This window comes from Carcharhinus amblyrhynchos, chromosome 6 (assembly GCF_965287045.1).
Source record: "Carcharhinus amblyrhynchos chromosome 6, sCarAmb.v2.hapA, whole genome shotgun sequence".
NCBI classification, from domain to species: domain Eukaryota; kingdom Metazoa; phylum Chordata; class Chondrichthyes; order Carcharhiniformes; family Carcharhinidae; genus Carcharhinus; species Carcharhinus amblyrhynchos.
This window is the reverse complement of record NC_137329.1, coordinates 111,892,590-111,911,863: the sequence shown is the minus strand read 5'-3', so window position 1 is coordinate 111,911,863 and position 19,274 is coordinate 111,892,590. Positions and strand designations below refer to the sequence as shown.

The 19,274-nt window shown below is 42.5% G+C and overlaps 1 protein-coding gene across 1 annotated transcript in view; it reads left to right on the top strand.

Moving 5' to 3' along the window:
• LOC145344374 (leucine-rich repeat-containing G-protein coupled receptor 5-like) overlaps positions 1-19,274 on the top strand; it is a 156,702-nt gene that overhangs the window by 117,502 nt on the left and 19,926 nt on the right. The window contains exons 5-8 of the mRNA XM_080191500.1: positions 855-1,070; positions 7,076-7,147; positions 9,509-9,577; positions 16,462-16,533. Of these exons, the coding sequence (XP_080047626.1) occupies positions 855-1,070; positions 7,076-7,147; positions 9,509-9,577; positions 16,462-16,533 (429 nt within the window). The remainder of the gene's footprint in view (positions 1-854; positions 1,071-7,075; positions 7,148-9,508; positions 9,578-16,461; positions 16,534-19,274) is intronic.

Sequence of the window (19,274 nt, the reverse complement as noted above, 5' to 3'; positions counted from 1 at the left end):
GGGAGATTAAAATCTCCCACTACCACCACCCTATTCTTCCTGCACTTATCTAGAATGTCCCTGCTTATCCCTTCTTCCACAGCCCTCGGGCTGTTGGGCGGTCTGTAGTACACACCCGACATAGTAACATCTCCCTTCCTATTCCTCAACTCCACCCATAGCGACTCGATTCCTATATCCTCTATTCCTCCCTCCCTCTGCACTGCTATGATGCAATCCTTAACTAACAACGCCACTCCCCCACCTCTCTGCGACCCTCCCCTATCACGCCTGAAGCACTTATACCCGGGAACATTCAACTGCCAGTATGCACTGATAGGAGTTATATTTGGATTGAAGCACACACAATGGATTAACCTGTATAGTTACACTAACAATTCGCATACTTAAATTGCTAATAATGTAAACAATGCCAATTTTAATAATTTCAAGGGTTACGTTAAATAAGTTCTTCCTCCAGGACTGGCCGGCAGTGAGGGGTGGAAGCCCCACTCAGCCGTTGTGTCCGCATAAGCAGTGACCATCACCATTAAGTTTAAGTCTATTCATTAGTATCACAAGTAGGCTTACATTAACAATTCAATGAAGTTACTGTCCTCTAGTTGTCGCACTCAGGTGCCTGTTCAGGTAGACTGAGGGAGAATTTAGCGTGGCCAATTCTCCTAACCAGACATCTTTTGGTATGCAAAAGGCAAAACCAGAACTGTTCAAAGTAGTATCTAAGGGTAAGCTATTCTCTTAAAACATATGTGTTGTTGTGTTGACAAAACATTGAAAAAAAATTGCCCTGGAGTTTGTTTGTTACCAAACGAATAACCCTCAGCAAATAAATCTCGACTCTTTTTATCCCCTAGGCGACTGGATGCCAACCATATCTCTGTTGTGCCACCGGACTGTTTCAATGGACTAGTCTCACTCAGACATCTGTGGCTGGATGACAACGCCCTGGCGGATATCCCAGTCAAAGCTCTGAGCAGCTTACCTTGCCTGCAAGCTATGACCTTGGCTTTGAACAGAATTCCTCATATCCCAGACTATGCATTTGGGAACCTTTCCAGTTTGGTTGTTCTGTGAGTAACGTTGCTTTGTTTGCGCTGTTGAGCATGCATAACGAGTGAAGGCATTTCTGTGTAGATATGGTGCTATTTTGAATAAGTGAATAATAGTGATACTAAGTGCACCGTGAAGAGTAGAAATCATTCGATCCGACTTGTAGCCAAGCTAAACAGTTCGGATGAGTGCAGTTTGCTCAGTTCACTTTGGGATGCCAGAATCATTGTGCTAGGCAAGGGTTGTGTCCAACAGTACGTATGAATCAAAATGGTTCGAGCTTGGTTTGAATTCTTGCAAAGAAGATGTTAGGATTTTTCAAAAAATCTGCCCACTAAAATAAAAATGGATGCTGACTTTAATTTAAGGTTCTATTTCATGGATGGTGTCTTAAATTGCCACTCAAGTTCTACTTGAGACAGTTGCCCTTTACAGTCCTTAGGTTAAAATGCTTAAAAACTTTGTCATGGGGCAGCAAGGTGGCATAGCGGTTAGCCTCACAGCACTAGGGATCCAGGTTCGATTCTTGTCTTGGGTCACTGTGCGGAGTTTGCACATTCTCCCTGTGTCTGCGTGGGTTTCCTCCGGATGCTCCGGTTTCCTCCCACAGTCTGAAAGACGTGCTGGTTAGGTACACTGGCCATGCTAAGTTCTCCCCCAGTGCACCCAAACAGGTGCCAGAGAGTGGCAACTAGAAGATTTTCACAGTAACTTCATTGCAGTGTTAATGTAAGCCTACTTGTGACATTAATAATAAAAAATAAATAAATGTAATGAGGAAACAGTGAGAGATAGCTAAGACCTGTTACTGAAAAGACTGGTTATAGCTAACCAGGAGACGTATGGACCTGAAATTAGTCTGATGTTGCCAATGTACCTTCTCTGCAGTAGGGCAGCTGTGTCAAAATGATTTCTCAACATATTTCCGTCACTGCGTGAGTTTCCCAGTGGAAGGCAGACAATTTAAATAGTTAAGGTTCCAATTAAGGATGGTTTTTCAGGGGGGCTGCTCCCCGCATCATCTGGGGGGACCACCAGCTCTGTGGTAGAGGCCTCACTGTGGCATCCCATCAGACCAGCAGAACCAGAAGCCCCATCCCAGAAAGAGAGCCACAAGCAAGAAAGACACTCCCCCAGTGATCCAATTGGTGGGGCTTACCCTCTGAAGGAAAGGGTATGCCGCCTTCCCTCCTAAAATATTTAATCCTTTTTGCACTGTCATCAGAAGTGCTCTCCCTATCTCCTACTTGCCTCAGTGGCACCCACCAACCCCCCTTGGGTCGGCAAGGGCCTCGGACCTGTGATTGGGCTAGCAGCGTCTGGAACCTGCCCACCTTACTTAATAGGACAGTGAGCACTGAGACAACCAATTAGGAGGCCATAGCTCCGCCAGTCTAACTCCAAAGATGCGTTGGTTAGATGGATTGGCCATGCCAAATTGCCCCTTGTTGTCAGGGGGTGCTGGCAGAATAAATACGTGGGGTTATGGGGATAGGCCTGGGTGTAGACTCGATGGGCCGAATGGCCTCCTTTTGCACTGTAGGGACTCTAGGATTCTATGATTCTGACTCCTGGTAACTGCAGGCTCAGAATCCCTATTTGGTCCTGACATCGGAATGTCCCGGAGTCCACAGGAAAATCCTGGTCTGATAACCTCCATGTAAATCTGCAGGGCTAGGACTTAGTAAGGGTGTAATGTTTGAGTACAGTTTGATGCACACAAATACTTAGTTCAAATACATATTTTTCACTTACTAGCGCAGTCTTACGTATTAGAAAGCATGTTAATGATTTCTAGAATGTACTACCATACTAACTTTTCATCACAGACCTAAACATTGTGGAATTCACTAATTACAATAGGGGTGATTCAATGTCCTGAAGTCGTAAGCCGTCGCAACTGAGACTCCTGATAACTGTTTTGACTAAACATTTTTGATTTTGATCTTTTAAACTATGTTTAAAAGGTATTCTTTCTTGCCATTGAACAATGGGAGACATGACCCAATGTTTTTTGTGTAAGTTATGTTAAGCTCCAGTCTACCATAACAGTTGCCCTTTCTACCTTAATGCTGTGAGCAGGTGACCATCCCTGGTATTTTAAGATGATTTATCAACAAGACCTTTGGTGAGTGGTAGTTAGTAAGAGTTGTTGTGGGAGTTTATACCTGGATTGGTTCATGATAAAATGTTACAATACCACAGAGTCAAATGAAACAATAGGTGCCACTCGAATGAGTAATAGTCAGACAACGATGCGAACTGGAGGAGTGATTCAACACACTGCTAAAGCATGCCAGTTTCTTTGTGCTTTTATTTACCCCTACCTTTCCTCTCCTCTAGACCTTGGCCCAGAACTTCCAAACCCCTGTGTGTGTGTGTGTGTGTGTGTGTGTGTGTGTGTGTGTGTGTGTGTGTGTGTGTGTGTGTGTGTGTGTGTGAACCTACATTGTGTCGATAAACAGCAGTTTCTCTATGGGGTGTCACAGTGGCACAGTGGTTAGCGCTGCTGCCTCACAGCACCAGGGACCCGGGTTCCATTCCTGGCTTGGGTCACTGTCTGTGCAGAGTCTGCACATTCTTAACCTGTCTGCGTGGGTTTCCTGCAGGTGCTCTGGTTTCCTCCCACAGTCCGACAGACGTGCATTGGCCATGCTAAATTCTCCCTAGTGTACCTGAACAGGCGCCAGAATGTGGCAACTAGGGGATTTTCACAGTAACTTCATTGTAGTGTTAATGTAAGCTTATTTGTGACACTAATCAATAAACTTTAATGACTCTACCAAATACCACCCCACTCCCATCCCTCACCCTGATTACTCTCCCAATCCCCTGGCTCACCCACCACCCCCAACAACCTCATGAATCGCTTCAACTAGCTGTGTCCTTGAGTGTAGAAGATGGGCCATTTCTCTCATAACAAGATCATGGCCAGAATTCTCCAGTCTCTCATACTGCTGCCAGCAAGAATTGGGAATTTGGCACTCAGCCAAACCTCCATTCTCAGCAGCAGAACTGGAAAATCGCAGCTGCGGACGAGATCGGAGAATCCTAACCTGTGATATTAGCATTGTAGAAATAGAAAGCATCAATCAAAGGTGATGTAATTTCCCTTGGAGGCAGGAAACAGGGGAGAAGAACAAGTTATTCTCAATTCTCTCATGACATCACTCAGATCAAAATTAATTTAAATATTGATATGCCAATTTAACTGTATAAAATAGCTAGGTAAACAGCTAGGCTTCATGAGGCTAACATGTAAGAATTGAACAGAATTCATGTAACAAAGTCATTTTAAAATTATATTTAGTGTTACTTCCATAAAGTTTAGCTTTTTTTAATTAGTCACAAGTAAGGCTTACACTAACACTGCTATGAAGTTACTGTGAAAGTCCCCTAGTCGCCACAGTCCAGCACCTGTTCAGGTAAATGCACCTAACCAGCGCGTCTTTCAGACTGTGGGAGGAAACCAGAGCACCCAGAGGAAACCCACGGGGAAAATATCCTAATTCCACACAGGCAGTGACCCAAGCCAGGAATCGAATCTGGTCCCTGGCACTGTGAAGCAGCAATGCTAACCACTGTGCTACCGTGCCACCCTACCAAACAGAGCAGCAATGGTTAAGTGTGGCCTGCTAATTTTGTTGTCCAAGGGATATTGTAAAGGATGCCTTAGAAGAAGGAACTGGGAAATGCATCTTTAAAAAAACATAATCCAGAACCAGAAGCTGGAAAAAATTTGACCTTTGGAGTTACAAACCAGTTGTAAAAATATTGTTCAAGTCTTTTAACAAATTAAAAGTTTTTGTATGAATGTCACAAGTAGGTTTACATTTAAATTGCAATGAAGTTACTGTGAAAATCCCCTAGTCAGAACATTCTAGCGCCTGTTCAGGTACACTGAGGGAGAATTTAGCATAGCCAATGCACCTAAATGTCGGATTGTGGGAGGAAACCGGAGCAGCCAGAGGAGACCCACATAAACACAGGGAGAGTGTGCAGACTCCACACGGACAGTGATCCAAGCCAGGAATTGAACCTGTGTCCCTGGAACTACAAGGCAGCGGTGCTGACTGCTGTGCCACCGTGCTGCCTGGTAATTGAAAATCCTAGTTTTTTTTTCAAGCCGTGTAACTGGTTAAAGCTCTTCCCACAGTTCAATGGAACGCTTTCACTTGAGTATGTGTGTGTGTCTCAGTGCTTTTCCAGTCACACTGATGTTTGAAATCTTTTCCCACAGACAGAACAAACAAACATTTCTCCTTCCACATTGATATTCAGGTCCTGATGAATCGAGTGACTCTGTCAGATCTCAATGTGATGTTTGATTTAAGTTTCCCACCTGTCAATCCTCCCATCCTAATCCCCGGCTGCAGATGAAACGTACAGCCTTAGGTACAGCTTTATCAAACTGGTGGGTTTAGAAACTCCTCCAGAAAGCTTCTCTTTGATGTTAAACTCGTAATTTGTGCAAAGGTTAACCAAAGAAAAAAGGTGATCTTTAAGAGGTGATTCGAGAAGCTTCAACATAGGGCAAGATTTTCCAGCCCTTCCAACCGGCAGGATCTTCCCGCCCCGCTGAAGCTGAAACCAGGTGGCGGATTCCTTGGCGTCGGGTCAGGCAAGTTACACAATGTGCCATCAAAAGATTCCACTGACAGTCAATAGCGAGCTGTTTCCATTGCTGGAAAACATGCCTTGGAGGGACAACTGGAAAATTCTATCCAAATAATGGGAAAATTCATGGAGGCTTTTAAAAATATTCAGTTGTACAGGTAAAGCAGATACAAAGTAATACTTAAAATGAAGTGAGTTGGGTGAGAATGCAGAACATAAAATTACTTTAAATTAGTTTAAAAGTAACAGAAGTATTAAGGGAAAGAAGTGTTTATTTGTAGGACTATAAATATTTGGTATATTTTACCAGGAAAGCTTGAAGCAGCAAGGACACTAGAGGTTTTAGAAATTATGCTTTGCTGAGTTTGAATAGTAGGAAGATAAGCTTTGAAGACCTCAGCATTTTCTTCATAAGACCATAAGATATAAGAGCAGAATTAGGCCACTCGCCCCATCAAGTCTGCTCTGCCGTTCAATCATGGCTGATCTATTTCTCATCCCCATTCTCCTGCCTTCTCCCTGTAACCCTTATTGATTAAGAACCTATCTATCACTGTCTTAAAGACACTCAATGTTAAATGTTCTTACAAAGTAAATCAATGATTTAATGTTCAAGTTGATTGCTGATACTGAGATTTACGTTCTAATTTGATGCTGTGCTTATATAAAAATATATACTTTTTATATATACATAATACATAGGTACATAGAAGCTATTGCAGCTTTCCAATATTAATTCCTTACAACTGCGCATCCAAATTGATTAAATGAGATAGGAGATTAATTCCAAATGCTGAAACTCTGAAATAAAAGCGGACACACGTTGCAGGATGCACTGGAATTTCTAAAGAAGAAAAGGAGGTTAACTTTCTGGGTGTAAACTGTTCACACAACTGGGAAGGGGAAGGCTAATAACATTACCAGTCTAATCCTGTTTTTTGGAGTGAAAGTTCACACCGTTTGGATATCTGATTTTAACCGAGGCAGTGGAACAGCAATGCCTGATGTGGATCTTTTAACATGTTGCAAAGCGAAAGAGGATGACTTCTGTCGTTAAGTTGGTAATTTAACACTGTAGAGTCTGAGTGAAATTTGAGCCCCTGTGTAAGTTTTGGGAGGTGAATCTTCTTAACAAGGAGTAATGGTTCAACATAATGAAACAGCAAATGCTGGATAAACTCTGAACCATGGCTTCATTTTTAAGTGGGGTAAATCCAATTGCGTATATTGCCACGGTACCTTAATATTTATATTACAGGTAGCCTTTGTACAACTTGGATGATGTGAGTGTTTGGAGTGGCTGGAGCACAAGGCCCTTGCGACGCAGCCAATTATTTTTTTAAAAGTTTGTTTAAGCCTGTTGCGTGCATTGTCTTTTTCTGACTGTGCCATTAATGTTACCCTGCAGGCATCTCCATAACAATCAAATCCACTCCCTGGGAAAGAAATGCTTTGATGGTCTCCACAGCCTGGAGACGTTGTAAGTTGACCTCTGATTTGTTTTCCCCTCTTTCTTTCTGAACGTTTTTCAAAGTATCAAAAGGAAAGGTTGAAATTCAGAGAAAAGGTCCAAAGATCACTGAAGAATCAACATGTCCTTCACAGTAAAACACAGCACCAATGTACTTCCAGCGTTTCTGTTCTTCCATTCGAAAGATACAACATTCTCCATCACTGATGGGTATTTCATGACATGACAACCAAAATACAGGTTTAAAACTTGAAGATCTGTTATAACATCAATTACTGCAAAATAATCTATTTTGGGGATTTAGTTAGACATTCACTGACATATAAATCTTTGCCAATTATGACAGTACAATTTCATTGTCATCTCAGTTTAGTCCTAAATATTTTAGATGTTTGGGCTATTTAAAGTAAATTAAAGTTTCTTTATTAGTCACAAGTAAGGCATACTTTAACACTGCAGTGAAGTTACTGTGAAATTCCCCGAGTCGCCACATTCCGGCACAGGTTTGGATCAATGCACCTAACCAGCACGTCTTTCAGACGGTCGGAGGAAATCCACACAAACATGAGGAGAATGTGCAAATTCCACACAGATAGTGAACCAAGCCGGGAATCGAACTCAGGTCCCTGGTGCTGTGAGGCAGAAGTTCCTCAATTTAAGCAATGCATGTAGAGCAGAAATTGCAGAACCTTCCCTGTGCTGGTTTCAATGCTTGTATCTGTAAGACTTCCACAAACATGATAGAACAACATAGAACAGTACAGCACAGGACCAGGTCTTTCGGCCCACGATGTGCCAAACATGATGCCAAATTAAACTAAACCCTTCCACCTGCGCTTGGTCCATATTCCTCCATTCCTTGCCATTTCGTCTGCTTATCTAAAAGCCCCTTAAAGGGCCCCTATCGTATCTACCTCTGGCAACACATTCCAGTGCTATACTCTGTGTAAAAAACTTTTATGCCCCTCATATCTCCTTTGAACTTTCCCTCTCTCATCTTATGTGCATGGCCCCCAAGGATTAGACATCTCAACTCTGGGAAAAAGATTCTGACTGTCAACCCTGTCTGTGCCTTTTATAATTTTATAGACTTCTATCAGGTCTCCCCTCATCAATAACAAAGCATTTGAAGACTTCTTTCAGCACATTCATCACGCAAAGCATTAAAAAGCAGAACAGTTGATACCATCATCTGCGACTGTTGATACTAACTTGATAATGCAAATCCTCTACGATATTTTGTATGAAAGTCTCATATTACAAGAACATTCCTGGCTTGAGTTTGCGAGTCCGTCAATAAATTTACTTATACTTGGGGATGCACAGTGGCAGCAGTGTGTATTACCTACAAGATGCACTACAGCAACATGCCAAGGCTTCTTCATCAACTTAGGCGAAACATGTGGCATCTCCACCAAAAGGGACAAGGAAACTAGGCGCACGGGAACTCCCAGATTTCCCTGTGAGGCACTCATCCAGACTTAGAAATACATCAGCATTCTTTTCTTGCTGATGGTGCAAGATCCTGGAACTCCCCACCTCGCAACACTATGGGTTTACTTCCACCAAACGAACTAAAATTATTCAAGAAAGTGGCTCATTTCATTCTCAAGGACAATTTTTTGATTTGATTTGGTTTTTTTAAATTTGATTTATTATTGTCACATGTATTGGGATACAGTGAAAAATATTGTTTCTTGCATGTTATACAAGCAAATCATATAATTCAGAGTACATGGGAAGAAGGAGAGGAGAGGAGGAAGAATATAGTGTTGCAGTTATAGATAAGGTGAAGAGAAAGAGAAAGAGCTTAATATATGATAGGACCATTCAAAAGCCTGATGGCAGCAGGGAAGAAGCTGTTCTTGAGTCGGTCGGTACATGTTACAACTGTCTGTGGGCAATTAGGGATGGACAATAAATGTTGGCCTTGCCAGCGATGCTCACATTTTGTGAAGGAACATAAAATGGAAATTTGGCACTGGAATTCTTAAAGTTGATACAAAGGCAATATCTACAAAAATGATAACATCTCCAAAAAAGGAACTATGTTGTAGCTTCCAGCCTATTATAGCTTGATTTATGTATTTATGACAGCTCCTTAATATGCACCTTAAGAAAGTTCCCTCAGTTTTTCAAAAGATAGCCAGGTTTTTAATATGTGTAAATTCACCCATTCCTTTGATGCGACTGCAATTGGTGAGATTGTTGTTGTGACGCGTGTATTAAAGCTTGAAGTGAAATGAAGTTCACAAAATATAAACTGTTCATTCATATGAATGTGCCACCATGAATTCATCTTACCAAGTTCATTCGGATTGCAACTGCATGTGATCTTGTTCCATTTCCTAATATTTGTTTCTCATGCAGAGATTTGAACTACAACAATCTGGATGAATTTCCTGTTGCAATAAAGACGTTAACAAATCTCAAGGAATTGTAAGTACGCAACTCAATTCTTTTTCATTCAGTTCAGTTCAATTCCATTTCACTTGATTATCCATAAGGAAATCCATACAGAAATTTATTTGGGTAACATAGCTTGTTCATTAAAAAATGACTGTATAAATAAGTACAACAAAAAAAAGAACATCGCCCAATCGCAGAGATCCAATTTTAATTAAAATATGTATTAAAAAATTATTACAATTCACTAAAATAATCATAGAAACATAGAAGATAGGAGCATGAGGAGTCCATTTGACCCTTCAAGCCTGCTCCGCTATTCACCATGATCATGGCTGATCGTCCAACTCAATAGCCTAACCCTGCTTTTTCCCCGTAACCTTTGATCCCATTTGCCTCAAGTGTTATATCCAGCCGCCTCTTGAATACATTCAATGTTTTGGCATCGATTACTTCCAGTGATAATGAATTGCCACTCTTTGGGTGAAGAAATGTCTCCATATCTCCATCCTAAATGGTCTACCCAATCCTCAGACTGTGACCCCTGGTTCTGGGCACGCCCACCATCCTCCCTGCATCTACCCTGTCTAGTCCTGTTAGAATTTTATAAATCTCTGTGAGGTTCCCCCCTCATGAACTCCACCAAAAAAAATGCTAACCTAGTCAATTTCTCCTCTTACATCAATCCCTCCATCCCTGGAATCAGCATGGTAAACCTCGAGAGCAAGAACATCCTTCCTCAGAAAAGGAGACCAAAACTGCACACAATATTCGAGGTGTGGCCTCACCAAGGTCCTGTATAATTGCAACAACATACCCCTGCTCCTGTATTCAAAACCTCTTGCAATGAACGTCAACATACTATTTGCTTTCTTTACCAGTTGCTGCACCTGCATGCTAACCTTCAGTGAATGGTGCACTCAGATCCTGCTCCCCCTTCCAATTTACAGGTAGTAATCTGCCTTCTTGTTTTTCCTTCCAAAGTGAATAACCTCACATTTATTGAACAACCTCACATTAATCAGTCAGTGAGTCCAATCCTAAGGGTGGGATTTTTCAGCCTCGCTTGCCCCAATGCCGGAAAATCCTGCCCGAGCTCAACAGACCTTTCCATGGACTGCTCCTCACTGCTCTGATTTTTGTGGCAGGCGGGACAATAGAATTCACCCCAAGTGTCTATCTTTGTCCATACATCAAAAGTTCTTACAAAGAGGGGTGGTTAACATTGCTACCTCACAGGCCAGGGACTCGGGTTCAATACCCAGCTTAGGTAACTATCTGTGTGGAATCTGCATGTTCTCTCCATGTCTGCATGGGTTTTCTTCAGGTACTCTGGTTTCCCCCCATAGTTCAAAAAAGAAGTTGGCCATGCTAAATTCCCGAATTTACCTGAATACGTGCTGGAATGTGGCAACTAGGGGATTTTCACAGTAAGTTCATTGCAGTGTTAATGTAAGCTATTTGTGACACTAAAACCAATTTGTCCAGCATCTGAAGAATTGTAGCCTTTTTCCTTGAGTTCAATCAGCAGTGATACCCAGACAAGAGCGATTCTTATTGTTCATGGCACTCTTATGTCAAGATGCTTCAAGACCAGATTCCATCACAAAATATCTGCTCATCAAATACCCTTCCTGTCTCATTGAATAATCTTCTCAGCCTTCTAAGGCAGCAGTACTGAGCAAGATATTGAGAGAGGATAGCACTCTCAGCTTCAGCCATATAAAAGAGATTCATGATTGTAGGGGGGATCATGTATAGGAGAGGCCATTTGGTCCACCGATTCTTCAGCAGAGCGTCCTATCCAAGCCCTATCCCTGTAACCTCATGTATTTGCCCCATTAATCCCCCTAATTCATCGAATTCTTGAGGCCAAAACGTCTGATTTCAAGAAGAAATTAGATATAGCTCTTGGGGCTAAAGGGATCAAGGGATGTGGGGGAAGGGAGGATCAGGATATTGAATTAGATGATCAAAATGAATGGCGGAGTAGGCTCAAAGAATGGCCTGTTGAGGATTAACCAGACAACTCATGGTGAATACTCAATCTCCTTGGGCGGCACAGTGGTGCAGTAGTTAGCACTGCTGCCTCACAGCGCTAGAGACCCAAGTTCAATTCCCGGCCTTGTGTCACTGTCTGTGCGGAGTCTGCACATTCTCCCCGTGTTTATGTGGGTTTCCTCCGGATGTGCGGTTTCCTCCCACAGTCCAAAGACGTGCACGTTAGATGGATTGGCCATTGCAAATTCTCCCTCAGAGTACCCGAACAGGCACCAGAGTGTGGCAGCTAGGGGATTTTCACAGTAACTTCATTGCAGAGTTAATGTAAGCCTAGTTGTGACTAATAAATAAAACTTAAACTTTCCCTAAGCTTTATTACTTGCTAATGCAAGGAGAACAGACACAATGACTGTCACTCTGGTGTTCTGTTGATTCATACAGATAATTAGCAGTTACAGTTAATTACAGCAAATGAGAAATGAGCAACCTTCTCATTCTTCATTTGCATACATAGTCCACAAATCACAGCATAGCTTTTTGCCCTTTCTTATCCAATAGAAAACCATAACACCAAAGGACCATAAGACACAGGAGCAGAATTAGGTCACTTGGCCTATCGAGTCTGCTCCGCCATTCAATCGTGCCATTTTCTCATCCCCATTCTCCTGCCTTTTCCCCATAACCCCTGATCCCCTTATTAATCAGGGACCTTTCTATCTCTGTCTTAAAGATACTCAATGACCTGCGGCAAAGTGTTTCACAGATTCACCACACTCTGGCTGAAAAAATTCCTCATCATCTCTGTTTTAAAGGATAGTCCCGGTAGCCTGAGGTTGTGCCCTCTGGTTCTAGTTTTTCCTACTAGTGGAAACATCCTCTCCACATCCACTCTGTCCAGGCCCGCAGTATGTAAATTTCAGTAATATCCCCCCCCCCCCCATCCTTCTAAACTCCAAGAAATACAGATCCAGAGTCCTCAACCGTTACTCATATGACAAGCTCTTCATTCCAGGGACCATTCCTGTGAACCTCCTCTGGACCCTTTCCAAGAAGATCCATAACCGTCTCCTTCATTAGCATCACATGTCAGCATATCTTGTTTTTTGGTGTCTGTCATGATAACTTGTCTTTGTTTCATCCTGTGACCAAGGCTGAGAATGCAGTGTTTATGAAACTGACATAAAATTAGATTACTCACTTTCCTGAATACGCAACTGCTGACCTCAATGAGGTCTTATCTGCCTTGCTGACAGATCTACCCGCCACAGTTGTTGTAACTTGATTTCCACAGTCTACTCCTGTTTCTATGTTTCTATCCTGGTACACAAAGGGGCAATTTAGTATGGCCAGTCCACCTCACCTGCACATCTTTCGAGTGTGGGAAGAAACCAGAGCACCGGGAGGAAACCTATGCAGACTCGTGGAAAACGTGCAGAACTCCACACAGACAGTGACCCGAGGCCGGAATTGAACCCGGTTCCCTGGCGCTGTGAGGCAGCAGTGCTCAGCATGTGCCACCATGTCGAAAATACTCTGAGGTGGTATAATCATGTACATCCCTTGTCTTTAACAACTGTACATTGTTCCCTCCAGTTCAACTTATCATCTACATTGACACTTAGTGATAAGTTGACCTGGAGGGAGGATGTGGTCTAGGGACATAGACAATGCTGTCAGGATTCCGATTTGGAAAGTAGAAGCACCTTTACCAGTGAAGCCACTAAGCTGGCAGTTCCACCCAGAGTGAGTGGTTGGTGTTGTTAGCATTGTGCCCGGTAAATTTTGAGGCCAATCTTTTGGTCCGCTTTTACAAAAAGGCAAAAACGCCAATTCCACTATTCTGTTTGGCATTTTCTATCCTGTATTAAGTGAGCACTACTATTTAGTTTTACGCTTTGGAATCTGATAACACTGATTCTGATTCTGGAAGTGGAAATGGAAACCAGAAGAGATTATGATCAAATGAGATAGCGTCTGCTGTGATAGCAGTCAATACCTCCACAATTTGTTCTTTCAAAAGTTACCACCTTTAATTTTCCAACTTTTTTAACTTTGGCCAACGATGTGAAGAGGCTACAAAATCTCTAGACTGCAAAACGGTCAGTGGAAAAGTGAATTAGTAATGGTTCTCGATTCCAGGTAATAGTCGTACAAATCTACAAGGCAGGACTTGTTTTTAAATCAAAACATTTAAATTGTGAAAGTCTTCAGAGGACCCAAACAATGCCATGTCAGAGCATTGGCATGCAGTAGCACTGAGGTTGGGGGAGGTGTTGAGCAAAGATTAGATTTCTTCCACAATGGGGAAGATTAGCCGAGAAAACTTCCAGAGACTATTCTGTCAGGAATCCAGGCAACTGATCCAAAATTGTATTGACAGAAGCAGGTTGTCCGCAGGTGATACATGACATCAGGAGATCTGCGGGTGGGATTGGGGTGAAAATCAAAAGGAGAATTAGTACTGACATTTTAAAGAAAGATTTAGAGGTTTTCACTTTCAAATATTTTGTAACCAGCACACTTTTTTAAAAGTGAGGGGGAGGAACTATGGTCAGAATTTTATGCTCTCCCTTGTGAGTGCTGAAGTGGGGGGAGGGAGGGGGGAGCGTGAAGTTACATAGACAGGATTCCTTTCCAGACCCCTACAAGGTAGTGATTTTACACTGGGATGGGCAAGACCTCAGACCCAAAGGCAGCCATTGCCTCAGTTAAGGCCCTTAAGTGGCCCCTTATGTATAGTTTCCCACCCAGTCTCAGTTCTTAGGCCGGTGGGCAGCTGACAGCTCAGACAGGTAATATGTGTAATTAAAGATAGTCAGCGTGAAGTTGGGAATGGGTGGGGTGGTGCCTCCATCAGAAGCCCCCCTTCTAACCATGGGCATCCAACCCTTAAAACCTGGTGACCTCCAAACATGTACCCTCCCCAGCCCATACCCAAAAACTCTGATCACTCCTTCTCACAACCCTTTCAAGCATTCCCCACTTACCATATCCTTTGGTTGCTGGAACTGAGTGCTTGGCAACTCCCTGCAATGCCTCTACTGGCCACTGTAGTGCTCTGATTGGGGAGACTGGAGAGCCACCAGTGAATGGCAACTGTCCAAGGCACAACTTCCTCTCTGTGAAAGGTGGAGGCCCAACCCTGAGCCAATCAACTCTTGTTAAAATGTAATATGACATCAGGGTTGCTAGAATCAGCGGCGCGCCAACTCTGTGGAAGTCCCCAGCCACCCTGAAGATTCAGTTCCATGTCTTTGTCCATTTGGGATTTAATTTTCCTAATACCCTTCTCAAATGGCCTCCCACTGCCCAAACCCCAACTGCTCCAGAACTTCATTGCATACCTGTCACCACTGCCTTCCCCTATGTCCATCAGTTTCTCAACCATCTATCTATCAAATTCAAAATCTTTCTCTTCACTTGTATATCCTTCTACAGATTTCTCCAATCCTCTTCCAGTTCTGCATAGCTTAAACCCCCATCTCTCTGTCCCACGTTCAGTGACAGAACATTCAGCAATCTTGTTTCCAAGAACCCAGCACTTTCTATCCAAATCCCCTCTCCTTTCTGCTACTTCCCCCGCTGTTTCTCTGAAATATACTTTTTCAACCACTCTTTTGACCACCTGCCCTAACTTTCCTCATCCTGCTTTGGTCTGACCATCATATTGGTATGCTTTCTTCATGTAATGCGGCTATAGCAATGCAAGGTGTTGTTGTTGTTAGGAATAAATTTGTCCGTGGTGAGGATATGATGTCCCTACTGTGGCAATTTATTTGAAAACATCTCACAGCATTTCACAAAACAAAATAACTTCTGAAAAGCAGCAATTGTTGTGTAACAAATGAAATAAGCCAAAACATTGCATGTATTCAAGAGACAGCTGGATACAGGACTTGAGGCAAATGGGATCAAAGGTTATGGGGAAGAAGCAGGATTAGGTTATTGGGTTGGATGGTCAGCCATGGTCGTAATGAATGGCGGAGCAGGCTCAAAGGGCCAAATGGCCTCCTCCTGCTCTTATGTTTCCATGTTGTTAACATGAGTATCTACCCTGTGTTTAGGCACATCAGAAAGAGAAACAGGAGTAGGCCATTCGGTCCATCAAGCCTGCTCTGCCACTCAAACAGATCGCTCTAATCATCTACCCCTAAGCCATTTTTCCTTACTGCCCCCATTTCCCATAATGTCATTAGTATCCAGGAATCTATTTATGTCTTGATTTATTGATTTATGTCTTCAACACACTAAATGACTGAGCTTCCATAGCCCTGTGGGGTAGAGAATTCCCAAGGTTCACTACACTATGAGTGAAGAAATTCCTTCACACCTCAGTCCTAAATGATCTATCCCTTATTCTGTGACCGTCCCCTGGTTTTAGACTTACTCAGAGAAACATCCAATCCAAACCTGTTGTAAATTTTGTAAATATTTGCTTCCAGGATTATTTTATTCTTGCGTGGGATGTGGGTGTTACTAGCTGAGCCAACACTTATTGCCCACCCCGAATTGCCCACCTCACATTGCTAGGCTCTTTTGGAGGGCAGTTAAGAGCCTGTGAGTCACATGTAGGCCAGACCAAGGTAAGGATGGCAGATTTCCTTCCCTGAAGGACATTAGTGAACCAGCTGGGTTTTTAACCACAACCTGTAAAGGTCACATGGTCATCTTTAGAGGTTTTAATTCCAGATTTTTATTGAATTCAAATTTCACACTGCAGGGTCTCTGGATTACTTGCCCAGTGACAATACCACTACGCCATCTATAATTATATAGGTGAATTATGTAGGTAATTGTAGGTGAACATCCACAACAAGAAAGAACGCATGAGCTCACTAAGAATATGTTAACACAATAAAAACCTTTGGAACTCTATATTGTATGTCATTTTTTATTTGATATAAATTATCTTGTAGGGGGTTTCACAGCAACAACGTACAGGCAATCCCGGAACATGCATTTGCTGGCAATCCATCACTTCTAACAATGTAAGTTTTCCTTTAAAATTTACTTTTACATCCTAAATTCCAAAGTGGGCTGGAGGGTGGTTTCTGTCGAAGAGTCTAAGGACTCGAAACATTGGCAGGGATTCTCCGATCTCATCCATTCCCGCCCTGCTGCCAGCAAGAATGGAGAATTTGACACTCAGCCAAAACTCCGTTCACTGCAACGGCAATCCCAGTCGCGGATGAGGTCGGAGGTTTTTGGCAGTTAACTCTGTTTGTCTCTTGATAGATGCTGACAGACCTGCTGAGTTGTTCCAGCTTCATCTGTTCAAGATTTCTGTTTCAGTTTGATAGTGAGTTGTTCTTAACTTTCATGGTAACTCAAATATAATAGGAAAAACTGCTAATCAGATAAATTAATAATCATTCTTCTCTTTGTACTGCCTCAAACCTGTTTTTGATTTGATTTATTATTGTCACATGTATTGGTACGCAGTGAAAAGTATTGTTTCTTGCGCCCTTTACAGATAAAGCATCATATACATAGAGAAGGAAAGGAGACAGTGCAAAATGTAGTGTTACTGTCATAGCTAGGGTGTAGAGAAGGATCGGCTTAATATATGGTAGGTCCATTCAAATGTCTGTTGGCAGCAGGGAAGAAGCTGTTCTTGAGTCTGTTGGTATATGACCTTAGAATTTTGTATCTTTTTCCAGAAGGAAGAAAGTGGAAGAGAGAATGTCCGGGTGCGTGGGGTCCATAATTATGCTGGCTGCTTTTCTGAGGCAGCAAGAAGTGTAGACAGAGACAGTGTACGGGAGCCTGGTTTGAGAGATGGACTGGACTCCCTTCATAACTCTTTGTAATTCCTTGCGTTCTTGGACAGAGCAGGAGCCATACCAAGCAATGATACAATACAAAGTCCAAATGATCAATTTTACACAACTGGGCGGTCTGGTGGCACAGTGGTTAGCACTGCAGCCTCACAGCACCAGGGATCCAGGTTCAATTGCAGCCTTGGATGACTGTCCATGTGGAGTTTACATGTTTCCTGTGTCTGCGTGGGTTTGCTCCAATTTGCTCCCACAGCCCAAAGATGTGTGGGTTAGGTTGACTGGCTATGCTAAATTGCCCTTTCGTGTCAGGGAGATATAGATGGGGTTACGAGGAGAGGGTCTGGGTGAGATTGTTGTTGGTGCAGGCTCGACAGGCTGCACTCTTTCTGCACTGTAAGGAATCTGTGAACTCCTTACAATGAAAAACTAAAATATATGTACAATAAATCTAAATTTTTATGTAAAACCTTTTGTACTTAATTCTCAAACACTCCAAGGATAAACTCCGCACACTTTGTGCATTTCATGCTTACACCAGCCTCTTGAGCACAACATTTAAAATGGTAGCAGAAGGTGAGAACCCTCATTAGTCAAATAGCCGGTCACTTTCTGTTCTCAGCTCACAGATAAGGACTGCTGGCAGCGATGCAATTGTACTTTAACATGACTCACTGCAGCCAAGAGAACAAGGAAAGGAGCAAAATTCAGAGGAGGTCAAACAAATAAGATGAAAAGAACATTTAGGGAGTGAAATTAGTCTGGCCCAGTAGCACGAAACGAGCAATAACAAATTGGCAGCCTGTTCTGAACTGTGCCAGTTTTAAATTCCTATTGTCCTCAACCAAAAGACTGAATCAGCTTCTTCAACACTGACCTGGATAACATTGTCAAGATTTTAAATTTCACATCACGTAGAAGTGACAGTGAAACTAGTCGGGTCTCCAAAAGGAGTTGTTCTAGGATTATTGCTCTCGGGATCTCAGTGAGGATACAATGAAAAAGCTAGCTGCCAGTTCACTGTGAATCTGTTTGTGCTGTTGGTGTGGATTGGCTTCACCCCCTTAGACTTTGGAATCATTTAACTGAAGCCCAGTCCATCACATAAATCAGCTTCCCTTCCCATCCATTGACTTTGTCTACACTTTCTGCTATCTTGGAATAGCAGCCAGTATAATCAAGGACTCCATGCACCTCCGATATACTCTCTTCCACATTCTGTTGGGAAAAAGATACAAAAGCCTGAGGTCGCATACCATCCGACTCAAGAACAGCTTCTTCCCTGCTGCCATCAGACTTTTGAATGGACCTACCTTATATTACGTTGATCCTTCTCTACACCATAGCTATGACTGTAACACTACATTCTGCACTCCCTCCTTTCCTTCCCCCCTATGTACTCTATGAATGGTATGTTTTGTCTACACAGCACACAACAATACTTTTCACTGTATCCCAATACATGTCACAATAATAAATCAGATGTTTCCATAGGGGCTAAAGGGATTAAGGGATATGGTGGGAAGATGGGATCAGGATATTGAATTCAATGATCAGCCATGATCAAAATGAATGATGGAGCAGGACTCGAAGGGCTGAATGGTCTACTCCTGCTTCTAAATCAAATTGAAAGAATTTCTGCTATATTGAATGATTATGTGGAGTACTTTTTTTCCTACGTGGCAGAGTCATGTCATAACTACTGTTTTGTAATGGATAAAAGATTGCGCTGCGGAGATCTGTTTATAATCTGATTGTTGTCGCAAAGTTTACCACAAAGTATTTTGGGACAGCAGACATGTGAGCCCACAGCTCTCGAGTCGATTATTTGTTACATACAGTTGGTTAGGGAATTATTATATAGAACTTTGTTACAAAAATGAAGTTTATCGGCACGTTATGTGTTAGGACTGCCTCTTTAATTTAGGGTTAAATGGAAGAAGGAAGGAGAT